Genomic DNA, 27,044 nt, shown 5'->3' with positions numbered 1-27,044 from the left:
ACGTGGTCATGTGCCAGCATCTCCCCTGGTTACAAGGCAGGGCTGATGAGATAGGAGCAGGGGGAAAGTGATGCTCTCAGCAACTGAGGCTTGTTCTCCCATGCCAGATTCTCCCAGGGAATGGGTACTGCTTTCAGTGTTTACCTTCCAGATGAAGAAAACCTGTACCAGCACTTATACTAGATATTATTTTCACTACTTTTCAAAGTAAAATTTTTAGTTTGAACCGGTAAAATTGATAGCCTCTATGTTCACTCCCTACGCCCCTCCAAAATAAAAGCGGTGTTTCTTGGAAATGGAGTTAACGAGTCTGTAACCTCCATGAGGGTTAACAACCCAAGGATTTTTGTTCACTATGATATTCCCAGAGCCTGGCACACAGCAGGCCTTCAGAGGGGTTGTTGAGATCAGAAGAAATTATTCAGACCTCCCTGGTGGTCTAGTGGTTAGGACTCTGCGTGTCCACTGCTGAGGGCAGGGGTTCCATCCCTGGTTGGGGAACTAAGATCTCACATGCCGCGAGGAGTGGCCAAAAAATAGGGAGAAAAAAATTCTTTGCAGTCTTTCGTGCACATACACTCCTACATTAGAAAACATAAAGGCAGGTCAGAGAGTCATACCTGAAGCTTTTGGATTCAGCGTCAGCTGTATCGGAGGGTGAAATGTGTGGGCTTAATCGATTCTAAGTTCAGGGACCTTCCAGAAGAATATGACTGCTACTATACTAGCTAAGGCCAGAACATCAACTCTCTGGGCCCTCATGTTTCCATTTTCACGTCCCCGAGACTTGCTATCGTGCTAGGCCCACACACTGCTGCTGCTGCTGCTAAGTCGCTGCAGTTGTGTCTGACTCTGTGCGACCCCATAGACGGAAGCCCACCAGGCTCCCCCGCCCCTGGGCACACACTAGGACTCACTAAATGCCAATGCAAAGGGCTTATTCTAACATACTCCAATTCTAACCCCAGGAAATGTACACCTAAATGCTTCTGTTGAATAAGTACCTTTAAAATCTCCTGGAGACACAGAAAACACTCACTGGAGGTATAAATGGAATTTGGGTTGAAAAGGACCTTGGCTTTCGATTCCAAACCTCCCCTTTGACAGCTGATGAGAGAGACCCGGGAAGGGTCATTGGCCCAACCTCCAGGACAAAACCAGTCTGCTGAGTAACGGCAGTCCACGACACTTCCTCTACAACCACGGGAATCATTTCACAATTAAGTTCTTTTCTCAAGATCCTCCTACTTGGACTCTTAACAGAAGGCAACTTTTTTGTGTGCTTGAGAAAGGGAATGTGCTCAAGTCTCCACGGTGGGCTGGGGAACTTTCCTAGCTGTTAGGAAAGGGAGAAGAATGTCCAGGAAACTTCCCCACAGAGAAATGCAATGGTACAAGTAAGTGAATCGGTGTTTATTTAATCTCAGGAACCAACAGAACAAATGAGCAACTGCAGTTCATTTCCGGGCAGACACTGTTTCCTCCCGTTTCATTCAGTTCTGACTTGGATCAGACTAGAAAAAGTCTATGTGGCACTTGTAGCAAGGCCTGCCTGACAAATAAGATGTCAACTATAACAGAATCAGGATTGTGTCATTTTAAATGTTGGCAGAAAAATGAAGTGCAGTCCTAAATAACGCAACCAACCTAAATGTCACCTAGCACACAGGGGAAAAGTACAGTTTAGGTCTATTAAAATAACAACTACCACCTAGGTTTCAAATATTGAACATTCAAATATTCAGATATCAATATTCAAACATTCACTTATTCAACAAGAATTTAACTTCAGGGAACATGAGGGGAAGGGGATGGAATGTGCAGAGGGGCACGTCTGTCCAGGGCTGGGGCCAGCCATGGACCTGGGCCGTCCCGCATTCAAGGCACTGGCTTCTGCAGCGTCTGGACAGAAGGCAGGAGTGGGCAGCTCTGCAGTGAAGACACTAACACAGCAAATTCTTTTATTTGCAATTTAAGAGCAACGCAGGGACCCAGAGATAAGCGTGACTCGCTAATGTGAAGTCCTCGCTAGGAGCACCACCACCAATGCAACGTTGTTCACTGGCTATTGGCAAGCGGGTTCTTAAAGAAAAATGGGATTCTCTAGAAAAGACTTGGAGAAAGCTGACCGGCGAGACGACAAGTGGAACAGGAACGGTCCTCAGCTTCCCTAACCGGGTTCAACATTAACACGGATGTGCCCTGCGGTGGAAACAACTGAATGAACGTTAAGAGGGTCAGGGTTTCATCTGCCTTTCACTCCCTTTCAACACCAGCAAGATTTTCAGATTCTATTCAGGAAGGCATCTAACTTTTTTTAAGAGACAGGATGGTGACAGCAGACAGCTGAGGCCACTCCCCCACGATCCCTGTTGTCCCCTGGACTATCTTAATGCCTCCTACCCACCGAACGTGGCAAGAGAAACCATGTGCCTCCCTTGAAAGGAAACACCGTGTACATAATTGATGGCACTGCTCTTCACATGTTTTCCTTAGGAGTTCTAGGGCCCAGGCAACCGCGAGAGCTAGTCGTCCACTGTGATGTTCCGGAAGAGGTACGCCATGGACTCCCCGTTGTGGATTCTCCGGATTGCTTCAGAAAGAATCAGACTGATGTCCACAGTCTTTATCTTGGGACACTGCAGCTTCTGCACCTCGTGAGGGACAGTATTCGTCACCACCACCTGGTTGACGCAGTAATGGAAAATAAACACTGTCACTGATGTTGTGTGGCCTGAGGTGGTCACTTGGAAACGTGTATCTAACATTTGGTACCCACAGACCAAGTTTCAAACTACAAAACCTAACTTCACAGGGTATGTTTTTACAAACTAAACCAATACTACACAAGGGAAGGTTTACATTCAAGGGAAAGGATTCAAAAGAGAAGCTTATGGAGGTCTTGGTCTATGTATGCAGAAATGATAGGGTGAGACCTAGCTCTGCAAGAAACCTTCCTATTAGGGAAGAATTTAGGTCTTGAGAGAAATGCTACTTTAGAATGAAATTATACTGAAATACAAATTATACTGAAGTACAGAGAGCAAGTCTTTATGAAAATAGACATATTCCTAACTGCGCACGCATGTGTGCTAAGTCACTTTAATCATGTTCGACTCTTTGCAACCCTATAGACTGCAGCCCACCAGGCTCCTCTGTCCATGAGAGTCTCCAGGCAAGAATACTGGAGTGGTTGCCATGCCCTGCTCCAGGGGATCTTCCTGACCTAGGGATCGAACCTGTGTCTCCTGCACCACAGGTGTATTCTTTACCGCCGAGCTACCAGGGAAGCCCATATTTCTAACTGTAAATCTGACATCTGCCCAGATGGCTAGCCACCCAAAGCATGATTTCAGTCCTTTGGAGAGGGAGGAAGTGATACTGACTGAGCCACTGAACTATCCACAGAAGACAGAGCAGCAAATCATGACTCAGGAGCAGACAGACCTCTAAGTTAGGCTAAGTGCACTTCCCTGAATGGCTCACCCAGGACGTCTACCTTACATGGAAATAATGTTAGCTCTTTCCGTATAAAATAAAGATTTAAAACCTCAAAAAGAGCAGACAGACCTCGTCGATGGAGGACTCCTCGATCAGACGGGGGGCCTCTGCGGACAGGATGCCGTGTGTGGCCATGACGTAGATCCTGTAAGCGCCTCTCTCCTTCAGAATCTCCGCAGCGGCCACGAAGCTCTCCACGTCGTCGATGATGTCATCCTGCGGACAGACCCACGCTCGGGCTCGAGGAGGTCCCTCCACCCCCGTCTGTAAACGTGTGCCTCTCTGCACTTTGCTTCCGAGGGTGTCCAAGGGAAGAACGGAGCCATCCGCCCGGGTCAAAGACAGGACTGAGCAGCCCTCGGCAGCGGCAACAGAGCCGCGCGGACTGAACTTCAGAGGAGAGCGCGGCAAAGCCTTACAGCGTGACATTCTGCTTCAGCTCAGGAGATCTCCCAAGATTCCTTCCCCTATCTATTTCAAACTTCTGATGAAAACCACATAGCCAGTGTCTCATTTACTGTTTGCCCAAGAGAAAGCTAATTGATGGGAACAGAGCAATGAAGTAAGCCATAGTAAAGGTCTGATCCTGTGGCCCAGCAGAGGCAGTTTAGAGCTGGGAGCACAGGTACTGTGTTAAAGCAACAAAGGAGACACATGTTCTCATTGGTGAAAGTGGAAGGGCCGTCGAGCTCACTTCACGACCCATAGACTTACAGGTGAGGAGCGGGGTCAGCTGGTTTGATAGAACCCAGGGCCCTGAAGACAAGGTTATTTGTGGAACTGAATTTACTTACAGGTGCCACTACTGTGCTCATTTTACATGTGTAAGTTGTAATAACGATCCCTGTTCATCTGGTTTAAAAGTTTCTGCTACTTGTCCTAAGGGGTTCAAGGCCAGACGGATCCATTTAAATGTACGATCATCACCGGACACCCATCCCAAGATGGACACCTGCTACAAGGTCTGCCCAGGACGGGAGACAGTGACCTACCACTATGATCGCGATGCGTCCTCCCACATCTCCAACTACCGTTATGGGCGGCTTCTCCTTGGCCATCATCACTAGGAAAGCAAAACAAATCACAAGATCCCAGTCAGCCAAGGGTCACTAGGTGAATGAAGTCATCACATCACATTCCCTGAAACGGGTGGCAGAGCCCGGACAGACAATTTAAAAATGTGTGGATTCCCCTTAGTCAACCTGAGGCCTCTCAGAGGTGGGTTATCTAGAGGAGCACCGTCCACCAGCAAGGAAGCCGAGTTTAAACTTTCCATACCCACATCACAAAGCAAAAAGAAACAGATGAAATTCACAGATTTTTCCTGTACTCAGTATACCTAACATATTATGATTTTGACACATAATCGATATGCACCTTTATTAGAGACTTTTTTTTTTCTCATCACTGTCTTCTTATTTGGTATGCCTTCTCCACATGTGGTGATTCTCAGTTGGGACCAACTGCATTTCAAGGGCTCAGGGGCCCTGTGCGCCCAAGACCCAGACCACGCTGGGTGCACGGGGGCCTCCAGATGGAGGGTGGAGGAGCAGAGCAAGAAAGAGCTCACTGGTACAGAGAAGCAGCCATACCACAATGCCACTCAGAACAGACACACTCTGTATGTATGTAAATAAATGCCGCTTAGAAAGTAAACAGGGAAATGCTGTCAAAGAGCTGGCTTGACTTCATTTTCTTCCACAGTGACCTTCCTGGGACAAAGAATGTAACCTCACTATCAAATAGCTACACCACTGACATAATCAGTTTCCTGAAAATTAGGAAGCTGAAGACAATAATCACAAGTCCATCATCTTTTCCTGATTTAACTGGTCCTTAAAGTTGAGGCTTCTTATCTACTACAAAATTTACATGTGAAAAAGGCCCACCCCGAATACAAAGCAAACTACAGGATGCAGAAGGGACAGAGGAATTCACTTTGAAAAGGGGGTTAGTAAACTGGGCGTGCGGCCTGACTGACTCCGCGACCCCATCGACTACAGCCCGCCAGGCTCCTCTATTCACGGGGACATTCTCCAGGCAAGAATACCGGAGGGGTCGCCGTGGCCTGCTCCCGGGGACTCTCCTAACCCAGAGATGAACCCGCGTCTCCTGAGGCTCCTGCCCTGCAGGCAGATTCTTCACTGCTCAGCCACAAGGGAGGCCCCAGTAAACTGAGGGGGCAGAAGTATTTCAGAACAGACATCCTGCTTTTTGGGGAAAGCTTTTTAATTTTTTTCAGCCACTCTGCGTGGCATGCAAGATCTTACTTCCCCGATCTGTGCCCCCCTGCACTGGAAGTGTGGAGACTTAACCACTGGACCACAGGGGAAGTCTTGGAAAGCTTCTTTTAAATCTGAAATATCTACTGTAGGAGTAGTGAGGGAAAGGGAAGAGGCTAAATTCAGGGTCATTCTACAGTTTAGTGATTATCGGCAGGCCATCCACCAGAGCTGACTCCTCTTGACAGGTGCTATAAACCTGAAGAACAGGTGTCCCTCCGCGTGTACCAGCAAATCAGCCAGGCTGAAATCCAACACTACATTACTGGCAAACTTCAATAGACATTTCCTGATTACCCATCCCGGAAACAAGAGCAATTTCCTGAATTTGGGCAGTCACAAAGGCTCTGCATATAAGCATCACCTAAAAGAGGAGGAAGTAAACCACCAACATCAGAAAAACCTTCCTCAAATCCTGTCTGTAAATTAAACCATGTGGGTAGGTGGTTATGCTGGCCTCCCCAATTCTTAAAGAGATGTGGTCCCTTTCGTGACCATTTTTCTCCGTAAAAAAAGAAAAAGACTGCAAGCTAGTCTCTCCTGTCAGACCACAACAGAAACTCAGCTCTAGTTTGATGCTCCTGTTGACTCTTTGGTAAGCTTCCCTTTCCCTCCCAAAATTCTATCAGTTTGAAATGAAAAATAGGCATGGCTAGGGTTGAGGCCAAAAAAAAAAAAGACTAAGACAACAAAAGCTTCACTCCTGGTACGCTCAGTCCCTGCTCATAAGTGGCTTTGGGAGCAGCACAAACTCAACACGTAATTTGGTGGCGATTAAAAGAGACAGACTTCATTACAGCATCCAGAGAATAGGCCTCCACAGGACCTCCCTGGTGGCACAGTGGGTTAAGAATCCGCCTGCCAATGCCGGGGACATGGGTTTGATTCCTGATCTGGGAAGATTCCACATGCTGCAGAGCAGCTAAGCCCGTGCTCTGCAACAAGAGAAGCCACCGCAAGGAGAAGTTCTAGCACCCAAACTAGAGAGTAGCCCCTGCTCGTCACAAGTAGAGAAAAGCCCATGCAGCAACAAAGGCCCAGCACAGCCAAAAATAAATCAACAAGTAAATTACTAAAAACAAAAAAGTTAGGTATCAGGTCAAAAGAGCTACATCACTAAAATAAATGCTAGTTACCTGATCACCAAAGCCTGATATTTGACCAATGCTTGCCAACATCCATCTTGTGTGCAAGTGTACTAAGTCGCTTCAGTCATGTCTGACGCTCTGTGACCCTATAGACTGTAGCCCACGAGGCTCTTCTGTCCACAGGATTCTCCAGGCAAGAATACTGGAGTGGGTTGCCATGCCCGCCTCCAGGCAATCTTCCTGACCCAGGGATCCAACCCGTTTCTCTTAAGTCTCCTGCATCGGCAGGCAGGTTCTATACCACTAGCACCACCTGGAAAGCGCCATCACCCATCTTACCAAAATATTCATGCCACTATACATACAACTTTTTACTAAAGGCAAAATTATTTCACAGTCTTGGAAAACCAAGTGCTACCCATATTAGCTCTACTGTCCTCGATGCCTACAAATGTGTGTAACAAAATATTTCACGAAAGGCGAAACCACTGTAATACCATTCAATTATTTTAAAATACCAAGATAGCATGTCACTTATAAACAGAATCTAAAAAAGCACACAGATGAACTTATTTACAAAACAAACTCACAGACTTAGGAAACAGATTTATGGTTACCAAAGGGGAGAGGTGTGAAGGGAGATAAATTAGTTAGGAGTTGGGGACTAACAGATATGTTAATATATACACTAGTGTATGTAAAACAGTCAGCAAGGACCTACTGTATACCACAGGGGACTCTACTCAATACTCTGTAATAACGCATAAGGGAAAAGAATCTGAAAAAGAATAGATATGTGTGTGTGTAATATGTGTAATAGATATAATAACTAAACTAGGCTTCCCTGGTAGCTCAGTGGTTAAGAATCCACCTGCCAATTCAGGAGATGCAGGTTCAATCCCTGGATCAGGAAGATCCCCTGGAGAAGGAAATGGCAACCCACTCCAGCATTCTTGCCTGGGAAATCCCATGGACAGAGGAGTCTGGTGGGCTACAGTCCACGGGGTCACAAAAGAGTCAGACACACAACTTAGCAACTAAACAGCAACAACCACAAATAACTAAACCACTTTGCTATACACTCAAAATTAACACGGTACTGTAAATCAACTATACTCCAATATAAAGTAATTTTTAAATCATATTAATATTAAAAAAAGAAATAAAATCTAAAACCTGTAATAATACTAAAAAAAGAAATAAAATTTCAAACTTGTAAAAAAAAAAATACCAGAATACATCCATGTAGGAATGAACTCCTAGCCATTCGTACTATTCAAAACTGTCTTCGATTTACAAACAGAATAAAGACACGGCTGATCTTACACGGCAATTCCAGCCCTGGGTGGACAGTCGCGTTCTTGACCATCGGCGGGGAATGGCGGCCATCGTCCATGTCCATCTCCGCACACTGGGCCTCCCCATGGATGACAGCCAGGCCCAGACGCAGCCTCTCTGCATACGACTGGGCCCTGAGAGGAAGCCAATGGGAGAGGTGAGATGCATGGGAAGGAAGACCCAAGCGTGGCTTCATTAACCACAGAATGAAAATACCATTCCACCTCTTAGGGACATGCAAAGTAACTGTTTCTGCAAGTCACAATATGAGGCTTGGGCCAGAATGCAAATGTCTCAAGAGGACCCCAAGGTGGGAAGTGGGCTGGCATCTGACTCTGGTCATTTTGGTTCTACTCTTTGCCCAACAGCCTCACATTCACCTTTAGTTGCTTTTTGGTTTTGTTTTTTTCTCTACTTTTTGGCTGCCTGTCACACCAGGATATTAGTTCTCCAGCCAGGGAGGGAAGCTGAGACCCCCGCAGTAGAAACTCAGTGTCTCAACCACTGGACTGCCAGGGAAGTCACTCATCTTCAGAATTCTGTTCAAAAAGGTCTCAAAAACCACTGCCTGAAAGGTGCTTGTGGCATTCCTGTTTTCCTTTTGCTGAGAACTTGAAGGACTTCGTTTTCTCCCAAGGGAAAACTGAGTAATTCCAAGAACCACGCATGTTATTTGGAGACCAGAGGCAAAGCTGTGGTTTGGAGTATGACAGTGACTTGGGGGAAAGCTGGACTCGTGAGCTTTCACAGGCTGTATACGGACAGACCCCGGATCCTAACAGCCCATTTTGACTTCAGAAGCACCCGAAAGCGATGAGTGTGTCTAGCTTATTTACCTTTTTGCAGCATCAGGCGATTTAGCTACAATGACTGCATTTCTGTAATTTGGAATCTAGATTTGGAGGAAAAATAAGAAAATACTGAAAAGATATCAAAAAATAAATAAACAAAAATACTTGGGTGCTGGCATTACATCTTTTTTCCTCTTATAAAAATGATCCATATTAGCAAATAAGTATGCTAGAATCTCAATTCACACAGTTACCATTTTTTAATCCCTATCAATTAGCATCATGGCCAAAGTAGGCTACATCAAGAAGATAAAAAACAATTCTTAAAACCTTCATTTTAAAAAATATAAGCAAATGGCTAAAGATACTTAGAAGGAACTCTGTTTTTAATGTCTTTAAAAAATAAAAGATCCTTTGTGCCTCAATGCTGACCCTGGCTGGCTGCCTCAGGCATTAAGACTTCAGCAAGAGATCATGTGATCACCCTTTGTGCCTTTCAATATGGAAACCTGGTACCAGAGAAGAACTACATGGGGTCTCTTTTGAGGACAAGGGGGTATTTGCTGGTGCTCCTCACTTCTTCCTGGATATACTGAAGCAGGAAAGGTGAGGCTCTAAGGTTGTCCACGGGAAAGCTGAAAAAGCCTTGTATTTCCTTTTGATGAAGATCCATAGTGATAATGTGAGTTAAACCTGAAATTTTAAAACACAAAATTACAAAGTTCACCCCTACAAATTGACGGCTACAGTGGACACAAACTAGCCGCCCAATGCCTGCTTCCTAACAGAAGGCAGGGGGTACTGTGAACAAGTGCGCTGGTTCTGTACCTTATTTGCAATCTTAACAAAACTTAGTAAAGACAATGCTAAGCCTGATGTAAAGAAGCCTATAAACTTCCACACGGATTAGAAAACTAAACCTAGAAAAAACAGCGCTTTCTTCTACTCTAACCATTAGCCTGGGCCTGAAAACTAGAGAAAGAAAAATCAGGCAGAAGCAAAAATATGAATAGGGCATTAAATACTGGAGCAAAAATAGATGTAAAAAACAAGTAAGGCCTTGATTAAAGAATCTAGGAAGAAATGTTGAAGGGTTGTAGATAAATGAAGAAGGAACAAGAAAGCAAAAGCAAAGTAATATATATATACTAGAAAGAAAGAAACCACAAAACACAAGGATAAGACACTGAAGAGTCTGGAAAAATCTGTGTTATGTCCTAAGAGAACGGGTTAGGAAGTACGCCTATAGAAAAACAGTGAAAACATACTCTTATAACCAACAGTGCTAAACAAAAGACAATGTACATTCGTGGCAAGTGGCCAAGCTCACTGAAAAATTTCCAGAGCAAAATTTCTGGTTCTTTGGAAAGAACCAGAATTACTTGTTCTTTCCAAAAACATTACACATTTTTAAAGAATGGAATTCAAATGTTTCTGAGGACTCAGATCTATATTTGAGTTTTTAAATAAACATGAAGCAAATAAAATCCCAACAATTGAAAGGTTATTACACTGAACAGAAAGTATGTCACTACAAAAACATATGATGAAATGATCTGCTATACAGAGGGACAATCAGGGAGGGAGAAGAGAGTATGTAAGCTGAAGAAATGGTAAAAGAAAAACCCAGTTTTACTACTATGTACATACACTGAATTTTGTGCTCAATTGCGTTTGACTCTTTGTGACCCCTTGGACTGTAGCCCGCTAGGCTCCTCTGTCCACAGGATTATTCCAGCAAGAATACTGGAGTGGGTTGCCATTTCCTCCTCTAATGGACTTTCCCAACCCAGGGATCAGATCAAACCCACGTCTCCTGTGTCTCCTGCATTGGCAGGGGGGAATTCTTTATCACTGAGCTCCCTGGTAGCTAAGGTTTAAACAAATCTAGACTGAAGCTCAAAAGATCACAGCCGAATGCCAAGATGGTCAGCTAAAATTTCAATGATGATAAGATGACTAGGACATAGAATGTGGAAAAAGTCCAAGTTAAGAGAAAAGAATCCTGAAGCAGACAAGGTCACTCCGAAGTGGGACAAAGAGGAAAAAAATGTACACCTAAGCTCACAGATCCCTAACCAGAATTATGCAAAAACAAGCAAGACAAAGAAACTACCCAACAACGCTCAGAGAAACAGGTAACCACCAACCACCTATGGCTGGTGGGGTATGGACTACTCTGGCCCGGGGAGGGTCCTAACTGCCGGTGTGGGGCCCCAGGCGCGGGCCGCACTCACCTGCTTTTGCCAGCATGGATGCCAGGAGCTTGCACACAATGGAGCCCCTCTTCCGCATCTTGCTCTGCTTGCTGTAGGGGAAGTAGGGGATGACGCCAATGATGTTCCTGGCACAGGCGGTCTTCAGCGCATACGCCATGATCAGCAACTCCATCACAGCCGTGTTCACGTCTCTGAAACAGGTGGTTTGTCCTTTGGGATTAATGTCATTTATTAACCCCTGGCAAGGATCTCAATCCCAGCAACCTGACCTTGGTTGCCAAGATGGGTGTTAATGTGAATCTTCTCAGTAGCTTAGGATGGCACCTCTTGAATAGAGGAGGAAGCTGGTTCACTTTTCTTTTGAGCTGAGTGAACTCTAGTTTGCATCTGAGGTTACTGACATTCACAGCACCATCATCCACACTCATCTCTGCCTGGATCTTGTCAATGACACTGTCATGGGAGTGGCAGGTGAAGCAGATGTTGATTGCGGATGACCAGTTAACCCACACCTGCTGGTACCATCCCCAGGATCTGAACTCAGGCCAGGGTGCTGGCACCTCCTTTTCCTGGGAACACCATGGGAAATCCACAAGCCCTTCCACTTAGCTGAAAGAATTTGGTCTTTTTTTTTTTTTGGGTGGAGAGAAGGGTAAGCAGGGCAGGAAGGTCTTGGAAGTTAATTTCCAAAAATCTCCCCCATCCCTTCTTTCCCTGAGATACCTAGATTCACGTGCGTGCTTAGTCACTCAGTTGTATCAGACCCTTTGCCTACCAGGCAAAAGGGTATAGACATAGCCTACGAGGCTACTCTGTCCATGGGATTCCCCAGGCAAGAATCCTGGAGTGAGCTGCCATTTCCTTCTCCACAGGAATCTTCCTGACCCAGGAATTATCTCCTGTGGATCCTGCATTGGCAGGCGGATTCTTTACCACTGAGTCACCTGGGATACAAAGATAACCCAGACAGACAAAGAAGGAAATGTGAATCTGGAAGGTATTCAAAGGAAAGGCTATTTCCAAATTTTAATGAATGCTGAGTGCCACCCTTTGCCAAGACTGATCAAGTAGCAGGTAGGGCTCTGCTCTTAAAGGGCCTTGAAATCCTTCAGGATGACCTTCCAAAGTTCAATCCTCTCTCTCTAGCCTCCTCCCAACTCTTCTTGGGATTGTCCAAGTGTCCTCAAACACCCTTTGGCATTAGGAGTGTATTTCCCTTGCCTTCCCAAGATAAAGAAGATCATTTCCCATGTCCAAGTTCCCACCCAAGTGAGGAACAGGCTCTTCAGATTATACTTTACAAAAAAAAAAAAAAAAGGAAAAGTTTTACTTATTTATGTTAATTTTTGGCCATACCCTGTGGTATGTGGGATCTCAGTTACCTGACCAGGGACTGAACCTGCACCCCTGATTTGGAAGGCAGAGTCTTAACCACTGGACCACCAGGGAAATCCCTGGATTATTTATTCAGTTCTTGAATCACCTGATCAAAATGGAAAGGCCTGCCATCAACACAGCAGAAACTTAACAAATGACTGTTGAATAAGTGGTCGAATGAAATACTCATCATGAAATGCTTTTTAGCTTGAAGGACTGTCAGGCCGCTTCCCCCTCGTCTCTTCCAGTTTCTATTCACATCTATGCACCTGGGAGGGAGCGATGCAAAGACGCCCTTTCCCTCTGACACCGTTTCCGCACCCATGTTCACTGGGGGGACTCCCTACCTCCCCTCTGCAGTCTGGACTCTTCATGACTATTTCAAGGTTCAGTCATAAGCTTCTCTGTTTACTCCTTCCACAGGGTAGGCAGAGTTGATTCTGGGCTCAACTTCAAGATGCAACTGTCGACTAAGATATTCCTTTTGGACTGCTAACAGGTTACATATTTTCCAATTATCATTTCCTTCCTCTGAAATAAACTGGAATCTTCTTCTCCCTCATATTTCCAACATCCCATGTCTGGCATCAAAAGGTCAGAAGACACACAACCTTTTGGTATAATCATGACACGACATTTATCAACCACTTTCAAGGTTATTAGGTTGGTGCAAAAGTAACTTCAGTTTTGCACTGTTGAACTTCGCTGTTTTGGAATACTTCCTTAAATAAATGTGGTTATATTATACATCATTTTAATGCACGTTTCTCACTTTATGTTTTTTTGCTAATAACTTATTACTGTGTATTTTATATTTATTTTAAACTAGGGAAATGACGTTAGACAAAAAGCAAGTTCCTGTGATTTTCTTATTCAAGTTCAAAACGCGTTATAAAGCAGCGGGGACAACTAGCAGCATCAACAATGCACTGGCCCCAGGAACTGGCTAACAACGTACAGGGCGGCGGTGGTTCAGGAGTCCTGCAAAGGAGACGAGAGCCTCGCGGACGAGGAGCGCAGTGGCTGGCCATCGGAAGCTGACAACAAACCACCGAGAGCATCACCGAAGCTGATCCTCACAACCACACAAGACGTCGCCAAAGAACTCCACAACGGCCACTCTGAGATCACACAGCCTTTGAGGCAAACTGAAGCGGTGAGAGTGCTCTGAGCGCAGGCCTCGCGAGGCGACCAAAAAATCAGAACGCCGTCATTGTGAGATGCTGTCTTCTCTTACTCCCTGCAGCAACAATGAACCATGTCTCGACTGGATTGATCGTGACATGCAATGAGAAGTATGTTTTATATGGCAACCGGCGACAACCAGCTCAGTGCCTGGACCGAGAAGAAGCTCCAAAGCACTTCCCAAAGCCAAACTTGCACCAAAAAAATGTCAAGGTCACTGTTTGGTGGTCTGCTGCCAGTCTGATCCACTATAGCTTTCTGAATCCTGGCAAAACATTACATGTGAGAAGTATGCTCAGCAGATCGATGAGATGCATCAAAAACTGCAACGCCTGCAGCCAGGGCTGCAGAAAGGACCCAATTCTTCTCTATGACAACACCTAACCATACGTTGTACAACCAAAGCTTCAGAAGTTGAATGAATTGGGCTACAAAGTTTTGCTTCATCCGCCATATTCACCTGACCTCTCACCAACCGACTACCACTTCTTCAATCATCTTGACAACTTTTTGCAGGGAAAATGTTTCCACAACCAGCAGAAGGCAGAAGAAAATGCTTTCCAAGAGTTTGTAGAATCCCGAAGCACAGATTTTTACACTACTGGAATATACCAACTTATTCCTGGCAACTTATTCCTCTGGCAAAAATGTGTTGATTTTAATGGTTCCTATTTTATAATAGAAATGTGTTTGAGCCCAGTTATAATGATTTAAAATTCATGGTCTGAAATCGCAATTACATTTGTATCAACCTAACACTTAGGAATTCATAATACTTGGTCAGTTTTCCACACTCTTCAACAATTTTCATCCTGCATCATCCATTTACCAAATACTTACTGAGCACCTTGCATCACGTACTGTGTCGGTGGGGAGATAACTTGGTAAATGAGGCTGACCTCATCTTGTTGGGGGGGGGATCCTTTGGCTCTCCCCCACCATCACCCTTGGGATCATTTGTCCCTAGGAGGAGCACGTTAACTCACCTAAGAATGTCCCCTTCCCCTTCTGATCCTTCAGCCCAGAGGAGAGCTCCCCGCCCACAACAGATCACCTCAAGGGATGCCTGTGGGCTCTGGGGATTGAGATGAAGCCGGCACGGCACTCGGTACAGAATGTAGGTAACTCAGGAGTCCGTCTCTAAACATCAGGCATCATATACCCTCTATCAAAAGCCTCTTTCACATACAGACTGCTTGTTGACGCTAGATAAGCTTTCTTAATCTTCCACTGGTGTGGTGCAGTGTGTGGCATTAAAAAAAGCTTCACTGGACGTGGTGGTTTCTTATACCAGATCCCAATGCCAACAATACGTTGAGAGTTGAAGTTAATTAAACAGACCCTAGAAGGATATCTGTCTGGGTCATGGGTTTTCAGCTGTCTTTGTGACAGCATTTACAATACATAACCATAGGCCACAAGGTTTAGACACCACGCAAGGGAGGGCCAGATGGTAAGCCATTGAGTGTAACAAGAGGAACAAAAGTTTTGGAGAAGCCTTGATTTCAGAGTAATTTTCTTTCCACTAATTACTAATCTCTCCCATGAGGTTTTTATTTTTTGTTTTTACTTTTTCCGTTTCCTAATGACCTATGCACCAGGGGATTCAACATTCTTTAGATCAAGGCTAAGGAAAGCCTCCCATGCCCCACCCCCTTTTGGTCAGGAAGGGGACAAAAGGGCCTTTGTCACAGTGGCTTTACCCATTCTCTGAGGGACGCCGGACAAACTGGATACCAGGCAGTTACTGTGTGGGCTAGCAGGGCCAAGAGAAACTGGCTGGCAGTTTCTGCTTTATCTGTTCCCAGCACATTCTGGCTGCTGCTGCTAAGTCACTTCAGTCGTGTCTGACTCTGTGCAACCCCACAGACGGCAGCCCACCAGGCTCCCCCGTCCCTGGGATTCTCCAGGCAAGAATACTAGAGCAGGTTGCCATTTCCTTCTCCAATGCATGAAGGCGAAAAGTGAAAGGGAAGTCACTCAGTCGTGTCCGACTCGTAGAGACCCCATGAACTGCAGCCCACCAGGCTCCTCCATCCATGGGATTTTCCAGGCAAGAACACTGGAGCGGGTTGCCATTGCCTTCTCCGATATTCTGGCTAGTGCCTGTAATCTCTAAGTAGAACAATCTTAATTGTCTACCAACTCTTTTTCTCTTCCCTAAGACTATCACATCTTACATTAACCTTGGCTTTTACTGCTCTCTCATTTTCAATGGGCAAAAAATGAGTGTGAGGTAAGGACATAGTCTATACATATCAGTTAAAACTGCAAAGACAGACCAGCACCACAGATGGAAGTTCTGAGAACAGGGTCAGGGAGCAGGACACGTGCCACCTCCACCTCCAACAATTCATCATTTGCAGCGAGTAAGCTGTCATGTTCTTTTAATGAGTCGTCTTATGCAGCCCAGTGGTAGAGAATCTGCCTGCCAATGCAGGAGACGTGGGTTCAATCCCTGAGTGGGGAAGATCCCCTGGAGAAGGAGATGGCAACCCATTCCAGTATTCTTGCCTGGGAAACTCCATGGACAGAGGAGCCTGGCAGGCTACAGTCCATGGGGCTGCACAGAGATGGACTTAAGAGATCACTTAAGATGACTTAGCGACTAAACACCAACAGTTACATCAGCAAACTAGAAGGTGTGACATAAAACACTCTGTCCTACGAACAACAGCTGGTAAAGCTCCCCACCTAGTTCACCGGCTCCGGTGTTCAGGGCACCTGGGAGCTCCCGAGGACCCCCTGTGGCAGTGTGACTGACTGTAAGGAACGCCTATTTGGCCGCCATTTCAGGCTTTCTGGAAACCCTTGGAATTTCCTAAGCTTTGAGACAGTAAAGGTGTCCTTCGTTATGTTAATGAGGTGACTTTCGGACTGCACCTGAAGGAGGAGACTGGTTGCCTGGGAGACACACGACTGTTAGAGAAGTTGAACTTTCAGTCCTACCCCGTGACTGAGCCCTACCCCGTGGATTCAATCAACCACCAAAGGCTAATGATTTAATAGGTCATACCTTTGTAATGAAGCCTCTGTAAAAACCCAAAAAGGAGGGGGTTCAGAGAACTTCCGGATTGGAGAGCTGGGGGGACAGCAGCTGAAAGCTCCGGACCCCTCCCTGCATACCTTGCCCAGGACACATCTTGACTTCCACCGGAGTCAAGCCCTGAGGGGAATTCAGGATGGAGAAAAACTAGCAGCTCTCTAGGCTTTGGGTAACAGGCCCTAGATAAACAGATGCATACCTAAGGGCTAATTTCAATGACCAGAAATCCTTGTCTTCCCAAGTACAGAAAAGCACTAAAATCACTGGGATGTCTCTGCTTGGTGATCAGCAATAATCTTCTGATGCTTCACTTCCCCCACTCCGCCCCCACCTGGAAAACACCTCACACAAATCCTGGTTCCTCTCTTACCTCATCGAGTGGTTCCTTAGCTCCACCTGTTAGACAGGCTCCAAGGCTATAGTCCTCAGTAAGGTCCTCAAATGAAACCTAACTTGCAACTTTTAGGCTATGCATTTTGCACCAATCGGCAATCTATATAACCATGTATGGCAAATAGGACTAAAAAACTAAATTCCCCACTAAATTAACTAAATTTAGTTGTCATTCAAATATTCTGAAGTCAGGCAACAGAATGTTGTTTTATACTGTTTATTGGGACAAACCCAATAACTCTACATGGGATCCACACCCACACACATTCTCTTTGTCTTTTCTCCAAATTTCCTCTCCCATCCCCATCATCCTGAAAGATACAGCAACTGTCCAGGGAAGGTGTTTTTGCTTTGATACCACCAAACTGAACCACAGGGAAGACAACGGTGGCTTCTAAAATAATCTCAAAACAAGTACACACAATTCAGTTCAATTCTGACTGTCTCTCTCTGGACATAACAACAGATCCCACAGCTTAAGGGCCCAGTCCCATGAGACCGCCCTTCCTCACTTCAGATACGGGCAAGTCCAGACTGTCACCTGTCTAACCAACCTGCTATAAATTGAGAGGTTCCTAGGATCCACTCCTCAGCTCCGATTAGTTTGCTAGAGCAAATTAATAATAATAATAAAAGAACTCAGGGAATTCCCTGGAGGCCCAATGGTTAGGCCTTGGTGCTTCCACCGCAGGGGGGCACGGGTTTGATCCCTGGTCGGGTGGGGAACGAAGATCCTGCATGCTGTATGGGAGAAGGGTGCAGAGCGTCCCCACCCTTGCTGCGTGCACCCACCTCCAAGCACCCCCATCTTTACCAACCCAGAGGCTCTCCACACCCAGGCCTTCTGGGGGTTTTATGGAGGCTTCATGATACCAGCTGGAGAAGGAAATGGCAACCCACTCCAGTATTCTTGCCTGGAGCATCCCAGGGACTGGGGAGCCTGGTGGGCTGCCGTCTGTGGGGTCACACAGAGTTGGACACAACTGAAGCGACTCAGCAGCAGCAGCAGCATGATACCAGCACAAGTTGTCAAATCACTGGCCACTGGAGATGGATTCAACTCCTCTACAGAGGTCACGGGGGCCAGGCTGAAGGCACCCACCCTCTCATCACAAGGTTGGTACCCCTAGGAACCAGCCCCCACCCTGGGTTTATCCAGGGGATTTCCAAAACTCCCTGCGTTAACATAATTCAGGGGTAACTGAAAGGGGCGTGTTCTGAATAATGGAGATACTTTGATTGCTAATTCTCAAGGAGGAAGTTCCAATAGTTTTAGGAGCTCTGCGCCAGGACAGGAAGACCAAATCCATATTTCTTATTATAAATCTCAGAATCACAGAGGCCAAACAAGAGTGGCCATGTGGAACTGACACCCAAGGATTAAAAGGGACACATGTAAAGCGCCCGCACGCTGCTGGCACCCAGCGCCCTGCTTATTACTCACACAGTCTCAGGAACTAATCTGATCGAGACGTGAAGGTCTGGATTTTTCAAAGACACCAACCCCATTCCCAGTGAGGGGCTGAGAGGAGATGACCCCACAGGGAAGTTCACGCTCAGGTATGCCAGGATTCTCCCAGGGCCTGTCCTGCCTGGAGAGAAGGAGTAGATGGTATCTGCGATAGAGACGATGTGGGGGGAACCGGCCACTGTGCAAAATTAAACGCAGTGCAAAAACCGGCCTCAGCGGACACGAACCAGAGAGGCTATGCACTGCATTTAACAACAACAAAGGCTTTCAGTAGAGCTGAACAGACAGACCCTGGCAAACGGAGGGAGGATATTTTGTCCTTGAGGATTTTCAAGCTTGGAAAAGATGATCAAGTAAACACACAGCAGTTAAGTACAGTGTGACAATCATGGGAAGAATTCCAAAAGACCAAACGTGTGTGTCTGTATACATGCGAATGCATACATATACATCATGTTTTAGAAAGCAGTTAACATGCAAACACATTTACAATTTAGAAAATACTGAAGTTCACATGAAGAGACAGCAAGTTACATCACTAAGATTTTTAGAGGAAAAGGGATAAAGTCATGCTCTTACCTGGGTATTGTCTGTATAATGAAAATATCTTGGCCACGAACAGATTCTTTTATTTCAACTCTTGTTTCTGAAAAATAAAAATGTTCTATAGTTTTAAGGAAAAGTACTTCATGCTGTAAGAATGGTGTAAGAATGCTGTAAGAAGAAAAAAAAAAAAAGAATGCTGTAAGAATTGGGCAGCAATCGGAGGGAGTAAAGGGGAATCTAAACCAACACTTGGAGGGAGTAAAGGGGAATCTAAACCAACACTTGGAGGGAGTAAAGGGGAATTTAAACAACAACTCATTTGGAAAAGACCCTGATGCTGGGCAAGACTGAAGGCGGGAGGAGAAGGGGACGACAGAGGATGAGATGGTTGGATGGCATCACCAACTGGGTGGACATGAGACTGAGCAAGCTCTGGGAGTTAGTGATGGACAGGAAAGCCTGGCGTGCTGCAGCCCATGGGGTCGCAAAGAGTCAGGCACGACTGAGCGACTGAACTGAACTGAAATTGACACTTCACTTAGTGCACCAAAATAAATTCTTAGTAGATCTGGGAATGACATGTACTGATGTTAAAAAAAAAAGTCAAGCTCAGGGGAAAATAAGCCAAAAATAGACTAGAAGGCAAAAGCAATAATCAGGTCTATGTAAAATCTCAGGGTCCAGAAAAGAAAATCCATCACTAGATAAACACAAGATGCTCAGGGAAAAGTATTCAGCAATTAAAGAGGCCAAAGGTTAATATCCTTATTATTCTTTTTAACAAAGCCGTGGTCTCCTCTGTGTCAGGCCCTGAGCTGGGGTCCCAAAGAGGAGGACACGGACCAAGGGGAAGACTGACCTAGGAGAAACAACGCAATGCCAGAGACTGGCAAACACTCCAGGACAATGTATAGGACAAAGCCCAGCCACGAGAAAGGAGAAACAGGCCTGGGAACGATGGCCTCACCGCAGGCTGGACCACGTAGTGGGAACGAAAGTGTGGGACAGCGGGGGCAGGGGGTACCAAGCAGAGGGGGTGTCACTGTGCATCTGGAAACAGACTGAAAGAGGAGAAGGAGATAAGAGAGGAGGGCAGGGAGCCAACTGAGACCAGACGTCCCAAGAGTCTGGATTTTATTCCAAAGTAGACAGGAGAACCACTGGGGGATCCGTGTGATCACTGGCTACAGTGTAAAGAGAATGGTGGCAAAGCAGGAGAGGCTACTTGGGGAAGGCCACTCCAGGTTGGTTTTTTTTTTTTCCCCCAATTATTTTTATTAGTTGGAGGCTAATTACTTTACAGTATTGTAGTGGTTTTTGCCATACACTGACATGAATCAGCCATGGATTAACATGTGTTCCCCATCTAGGTTGTTTTTTAAGGAGTCCAGGCAAGTGACAGACAGTGCGCTGGACCAGAGCAGCAGCAGTGGAGGCAGAGAGAGAAGCAGGTAGATTTCAAATGGATTCCTGAATCGGAGCACACAAGACATGCTGATGCGCATGATGAAAGATGAAGCAGGTGAGATGGGCAGAACCTAGGTCCCAAAGGGCCCCAACATGATTGCTAAGGAGACTGAACTCTGGCCTATAAAATGTGAAGCAGAGATAAGTAAAAAATGTTTGCATTGTGGAAATAACCCATTGGAGGGGAGCAGAACAAACTAAAGGCTAAAAATGTAAGTAAGACGACCTGTTAAGAAGCTACTTTGACAGCAAGAGAGAGAGAGGAGGCCTAGAACAGTGATGGGAAGTTGGAGAAAAAGGTCCTCCCTAAACCTCCCTCCTTCCCTCGAATGCTTCATTAATGAGATCCCCAAATGCCATCACAATGAACCAAATCTGTTACTGTTAAATAGGCTATCTCACCTATATGCACTCACCTTCATTGGAAGTCACACTTCCAATGAAGGGGACTGGGGTTCAATTCCCAGTTGGGGAACTAAGATTCCCACATGACGCGCAACTCAGCCAAAAAATAAACAAATTAATTGAAAAAGAAGAATGAAGGCTCTTTTTAGAAAAACCCCAGTTCACACGCATGTGTTTAACAACAACAACAAAAATAAGCATCTCCTGACTTGCCCTGGCAGGAGAGCTTCTGAAGTCACCAAGTTAGCAGCTGTTGAGTGTGGAAACTGGATTAAGGGTTTCTGGGGGTTAATTATAACACAGATGTAACTTGCACACACTCCAGAACGTACGCTTTACATTACTGTCCGATACTTTGCTTTTTTAGATCCCCAAACATAAGTTCCATCTTAATTATCTCCTAGGCAAACACAGAAACATGAATCCAAGGCTTTCAACTTTGCAAAAATAATTCCCAGCTGGGGGTTTATTCCTGGAACACGGCTATCAACAAAGTGCCTTCAAGCAGTATTATTTCATGTTCCAGCTCTCCCTGGAAACCCAGCAGGGGATTTCCCTGGCGGTCCAATGGCCCTCCATGCTTCCACTGCAGGAGGTGCGGGTTCCATCCCTAGGCTGGGAATGAAGAGTCCCACATCCTCCACCTGGTTCGGAACAAAAAACTCAGGTGGCAACAAAAAGTGGTGACTAACCCAGGGTAAGCTTTGACAAGACTTGAGAGAAAAAATGAGAGATAAAACTAATTCAAAGAGGTTTTTAAAGTAAGTCATTACCTATCTAGTACAGATGGCTCCTAACACCATTTGATGACTTAGAAAGACAGATAAACATAGAAAGTATATATCAAATACAACAAAATAAGGAAGAAAAATCTCCTCCATCACTTTTTTCATTCTAAAATGACAAGATATTTGCATTACCTTGGAATAACAGGAAAGAAGACTTAAGGAGAAAATAAGAAGTCAAGGTTTAGAAGTACTGAAAGCTTTCCACCCCTACTGTTAAAGAGCAACGGATTTTTTGTGTTAAATATGAGTAACACTCGCCTTTTAAAAACATGCCAGTCAATTAAACGGAGCTTGAAGGACAAAGAACGTTTAAGAAGTTTAACTTACCTCCGTTGGTCTCTTGATAAACCACAGACTTCCCCAATTCAGCACCAAGACGCCTAAAGGGAGAAAAAAAGCAATTAAAGCTCTTTTAGGAGCATTTAACCACTCTTAACCATTGGACCATCAGAGAAGTCATGCTTCCAATGAAGGGGACTGGAGTTCAACTCCCGGTCAGGGAACTAAGATCCCACATGCTGCATAACTCAGCCAAAAAATAAACAAATTAATTGAAAAAGAAGAAGGAAGGCTCTTTTCAGAAAAACTCCAGTTCACAGGCATGTGTTTAACAAAAAGACTACAATAACTACACCAGCATTCTCTTACCAAAAAAAAAAAATTTAGAAAATTTAACTCATTATTAAGAACTAAAAATCCTGTCATTCCATGAGCAGCTTCCAGCGCTCACCATTCTGTAACACACTGCTTTACTGGGAAGAGCCCACAACCAAAGTTTAACATCTACTCCCATCATTTCTCGAATAATAATTGTCTTGCAAAATTGATGCCAAATAAACATGTGGTTAGCAGCAATAGTTCAAAAAACACAAGCCAAAGGCAAATGCCTCAACTGTCAAAAGCATCAGACTTCCGTGTCATTAACCAAACGCAGTATGAATCTTGTTTGGATCCCGATTAGAACAAACCAAGTGGAAAACTCGTTTTTGAGACAACCTAGGAAACATGCTTCCCTCGTGGCTCAGATGGTAAAGAACCTGCCTATAATGCAGGAGACCCAGGTTCAGGCCCTGGGTCAGGAAGGTCCCCTGGAAAAGGAAATGGCAGCCCACTCCAGTATTCTTGCCTCCATGGACAGAGGAGCCTGGTGGGCTACTGTCTGTGGGGCCGCAAAGACATGACTGAGTGACTAACACACACAGTGAAATATGCACAAGAACTAGACATTAGGCCTAGACAAGAGAGTAGACATAAAGGAATTAATGGTGGGTTTTTGTTTGTTTTCAGTTCTTATTGGTCAGTATTACCATTTTTATGAGTGAAATAAGGGTTGTTGATAATGGTTGTTGTTTACGTTCTGCAATCTGTTTAAAAACACTCCAGCCAAGTACACAACAGAACATTACTCAGTCTTAACAAGAGGTGAGATTCTGGTCCACGCTACAGCATGGAGGCTGTGCTGTGTCTGACTCTGCGACCCCACGGACGGTAGCCCGGCCAGGCTCCTCTGTCCGCAGGGATTCTCCAGGCAAGAATACTGGAGTAGGTTGCCATGCCCTCCTCCAGGGGATCTTCCCCACCCAGGGATGTGGGCAGATTCTTTACCATCTGAGCCACCAGGGAAGCCCACATTATTGATAAACCTTGATTGAAAAAAAAAAAAAGATTCGAAGTAAAAAAGTCAGACACAGAAATACAAATATTGTATGAGTCCATGTATAGGAGGACCTTAGAATGGGAACATTCACAGTCACAGAAAATAGAACAGAGGTTACCAGGGACTGGGAGGGGTGGATAAAGGGGAGTTAGTACTTAAAAGTGCACAGAGTTCCTGTTTGAAATGATGGAAAAGATCCAGAAACGAACAGTGCCAATAATCACACAACACTGTGAATGTACTTAATGCCAGTGAATTGCACACTTAAAAATGGTTAAAACTAAAAAAAAAAAAAAAAAAAAAAAAAAGGTTAAAACTGAAAACTTTTCTGGAACAATTTTTTCAAGAACCAAATATAAGACCAAGGCAAAACCACTGACTATTTAATTCTGCCCTCCCCTCTCTGGTTTCTCTCAGCAAGGTCACTGTGGTAAATCTGACCCAAAATAAACAAACACAAGCTTTATATTTAAAATTAAGTGTTTTAGTTGGCCTCAAAAAGAAAGACAAATAATCAGTGGTCAGAAATGGAAACTAGGTAGTAGATTGCAAAAGGACTGTGTGTTTTTTTACACTCTTCTAATCTCATTTAAAACTAACTGAAAAGAACACAGCCAATACTGAGATAATATCACTAAAGTTTCCCCTTTCTTCTACATTTTTCATCTAGAATTTTAAAATATATTCATGCCATTACTTATAAACTCTGAAAACCCCACAGAACTCTAATAAGTTGTTTAAAACGTGAGAATGAATTTAAAAGTTAAAAAACAAGCTTATTTATTTTTTTAACAACTTTATTTGCAAAGGGCTCAGAAGGTTCTTTCTCTACAATAGGACTCTGGAACTCTCTACAAGAGCCAACTAGAAAAGAGGCCATTTAGTAAGCATGTATTTTTCAGAGGGCCACTATGAACCTCTGCTCTGCTAGACGCTTGAACGCATGAACCATTATTTGGTTCATGTTCACAATGTTCTGGGTCCAGTAGAAGGAACTGTCTCGATTTTACCAATGAAGTTCAGGAAAAACAAGTCTCTTGCCCAGGGGCAAGACGGGCAAGGTCCTAAGACCCCAAAGGCCACTCGAGGCTGGAGGCTTCCTTAGGTGAAAATAGCAGACTTAAGACTGATCGAACCTAACTGACTTACAGACTACGGTTAGACCTGTCGTTTCAATCATCAGCTGCGATAAATCTGCTCCCTGGGGTTGCCTTGTTCTCACAGCCCTCCCCTACACGTCTGCTTCAGTCCGTGCATCTTGGGCCTCGGGGGTCTTTCACTTGCAAGGCCGCCCCCTGCCGCCCCCATCTACTGCACCAGATATTGTAACTACGTGCCGGCCTCCGTCTCCCAGGGCGGGGAGACTTGGGAACCGCGGCGATCAGATCCAGAGGTCAACTCCAACCGTGGGAAAAGGAGCCAAACCCAGAGCCGCCCCTGCTCCCACAAAGCTCTAACCTGGGGGTGGGGGTGGGGTTCCACCGCCTGGGAGGTGGGAGTGGGGAGCCGAAAGCAGGGCGGGCGCTCCAAGGACCCGAAGGGTGGGCTGGGGGAAAAGCCAGTTAAGTCGGCCAGCCCAACGCGTTTTCAGCTGCAAAGTTGGGGTGGGGGCGGCAGGATGAAGGGGCCACATCACCCCTCGCCCCGGACGGGGGATGTGGAGGCGAAGAGGAGCAAGGACGGTCTCCCTGAAAGGAAGGGCCCCCTAGGACATCCCCGTCCCCCGCCCCTTACTCGGTGATGCGCTTGGCCAGCTCGGTGCAGGCGGCCGTGGAGTTGGCAGAGAAGACTCGGTAGCCGGTGCGGGCGGCGTTCATGGCCGGGCGGGCGGCGGGGCAGGCTCGCGGGGCGCGGAAAGCGGAGGACACGGAGAGCGGGGGCAGCAGCAGCAGCTTCCTGGGCATCGTCCGGCCCGGGGGCGCGGTTACAGCCGGCCCGCGAGGGGCTGCACCCGGGAGCGGTTCTGACGGAGGCGGCCGCGAGGCCAGCGCAGCGAAGGCGCCGAGAAAACCGACACGGGAGGCGGGGGAGGCGGGGGGGGGGCGGGGGAGAGTCTCGAGACCCCCAACCTCCTTTGTACCAAAGGCCACTCGCTGAGGAATCAGGCGCGACGAGAGAGCAAAGCAACCTGCGCCGTTGATCACCTCAAAGATAGCTACGAGGGCACCGCCCCCTCTGGGAATCCGAAAGGCGCAGCTAGAGCGCCCGCACGGTCGCCATCTTAGATGAGGGCAGGGCGCTGGGCAACTTTCCCCAAGCTTATTTTTTTCTAGGAAGGCATTAAAGATTCGTTTCGCCACTTTGATCTTGTCGCCCCCACGGGGGTTCTTTTGCTCTCACGTTCTTTGGCGGTTCAGCCTGACTTTTTAGTGGTGTCAGCCTGTCCAACTTTTTCCTGCCAGGATCCAAAATGTCTGCCTCTGCGCTGGTTGACGATCTAGCCTTGAGCCTCTATGGTAACACTGCGCGAGAGCCCTGCGAGGCGCATGCGCTGGGCTGGGAGGTTGCCTGGGATACTAAAATGCCTAAAAGGTGGTGTATTCCTAAACCAAGTGTTTATTCCCCAAACAGACTCCAATCTGGAATCTGCACGTTAGGCAAGGCTCTCTGAACGAGTCAAAGCATTCTTGGCAGTCTTTGCTGTAGGTCAGGAAAGCCTTTCTCTGTGCCCCTGCCCCTCGAAGACCCATTCACGTGACATCTGCTCCACTGGGTCTTTCTAGATGCTTCAGTCATAGTAAGCCACCCTCGCCCGCTGGACAGTACCATGCACGGCACCGTGTATGGTTGCTTCTATTTTAATTTAGTTTTGTGAACGTCTGACTTTCCAACTAGAATGTAAGTCCTCTTAGGGCAAGATCGTGTAACACTTAGTGCTTTGTCTTTCCCGGTGTCTGGGGCGGAGTTCCGGAGGCACACAATCAATTCCCGTCAATTAAGATCCAAGAAGAAAGTTAAAGGACGAGGAAACTTGTGAGTTTATCAGTTGCCCCAGGATTGGGGAGGGAGGCTGATCTGTTTCTTATTCTGAGGACCCTGCCTGTTGTGACATTAAACCAGAGGGAGCACTTGATTCTGACTCTTGTGTTGTGAAGCCTTCCAAGCCTCAGGCTTCAGGATTTGGAAACTGAACAGCCCCAGGGCCTGTTAGCAGCCTGACCCATATTCCAGCTGCCTTTGCAGAATTACTGACACATTTTTCTCTTCTTTTTTTTAAAGCAATATATATTTGTAAATATTTATTTACTTTGGCTGCGCTGAGTCTCAGTTGTGGAACTTGGGATCTTTAGTTGCGGCATGCCAACTCTTAGTTGAGGCATGTGGGATCTAGTTCTTTGCCTAGGGAGTGAACCCAGGCCCCCTGTATTGGGAGTGTGGAGTCTTAGCCACTGGACCAAAAGGGAAGTCCCTCACGTTATGTCTATCTAGTTATATCTCCTACAGAACCTCTCAAACCTCAAACTAAACCCATCTTTATTTTCTTGATTCT

General features: G+C 45.9%; 1 protein-coding gene across 2 annotated transcripts; it reads right to left on the bottom strand.

Annotated features, from left to right (window-relative positions):
* Window positions 1-1,398: 1,398 nt before the first annotated feature.
* On the bottom strand, window positions 1,399-25,724 carry PRPSAP1 (phosphoribosyl pyrophosphate synthetase associated protein 1). 2 transcript variants are annotated; one of them, XM_043905444.1, is made up of 10 exons: window positions 25,289-25,724; window positions 22,225-22,277; window positions 19,271-19,337; window positions 11,238-11,410; window positions 9,578-9,693; window positions 9,046-9,101; window positions 8,198-8,343; window positions 4,494-4,564; window positions 3,571-3,717; window positions 1,399-2,684 (listed from the first exon to the last, which is right to left on the bottom strand). In XM_043905444.1, exons 1-10 carry the CDS (start codon window positions 25,456-25,458, stop codon window positions 2,526-2,528), a joined length of 1,158 nt encoding a protein of 385 aa, XP_043761379.1. In that variant the 5' UTR covers window positions 25,459-25,724; the 3' UTR covers window positions 1,399-2,525. The 2 variants fall into 2 exon arrangements, with proteins under 2 accessions (XP_043761379.1, XP_043761380.1); XM_043905445.1 differs by lacking the exon at window positions 25,289-25,724 and adding an exon at window positions 18,665-18,812 and having other exon boundaries at window positions 22,225-22,270.
* Window positions 25,725-27,044: the final 1,320 nt, after the last annotated feature.

Source organism: Cervus elaphus, chromosome 5, assembly GCF_910594005.1.
Source record: "Cervus elaphus chromosome 5, mCerEla1.1, whole genome shotgun sequence".
Taxonomy (NCBI): domain Eukaryota; kingdom Metazoa; phylum Chordata; class Mammalia; order Artiodactyla; family Cervidae; genus Cervus; species Cervus elaphus.
The sequence above is the reverse complement of the archived record's forward strand: the minus strand, read 5'-3'. Positions and strand labels throughout refer to the sequence as shown.

What these genes read in the sequence shown, in the direction of transcription:
- PRPSAP1 (XM_043905444.1), bottom strand. Translation starts at nt 25,458, where the DNA reads ATGCCCAGGAAGCTGCTGCTGCTGCCCCCGCTCTCCGTGTCCTCCGCT. An exon ending in CTGGCCAAGCGCATCACCGA is followed by an intron (nt 22,278 to 25,288) that starts GTAAGGGGCGGG and finishes TTCTCCCTTTAG; the next exon opens with GCGTCTTGGTGCTGAATTGG. An exon ending in ATTATACAGACAATACCCAG is followed by an intron (nt 11,411 to 19,270) that starts GTAAGAGCATGA and finishes CACCTGTTTCAG; the next exon opens with AGACGTGAACACGGCTGTGA.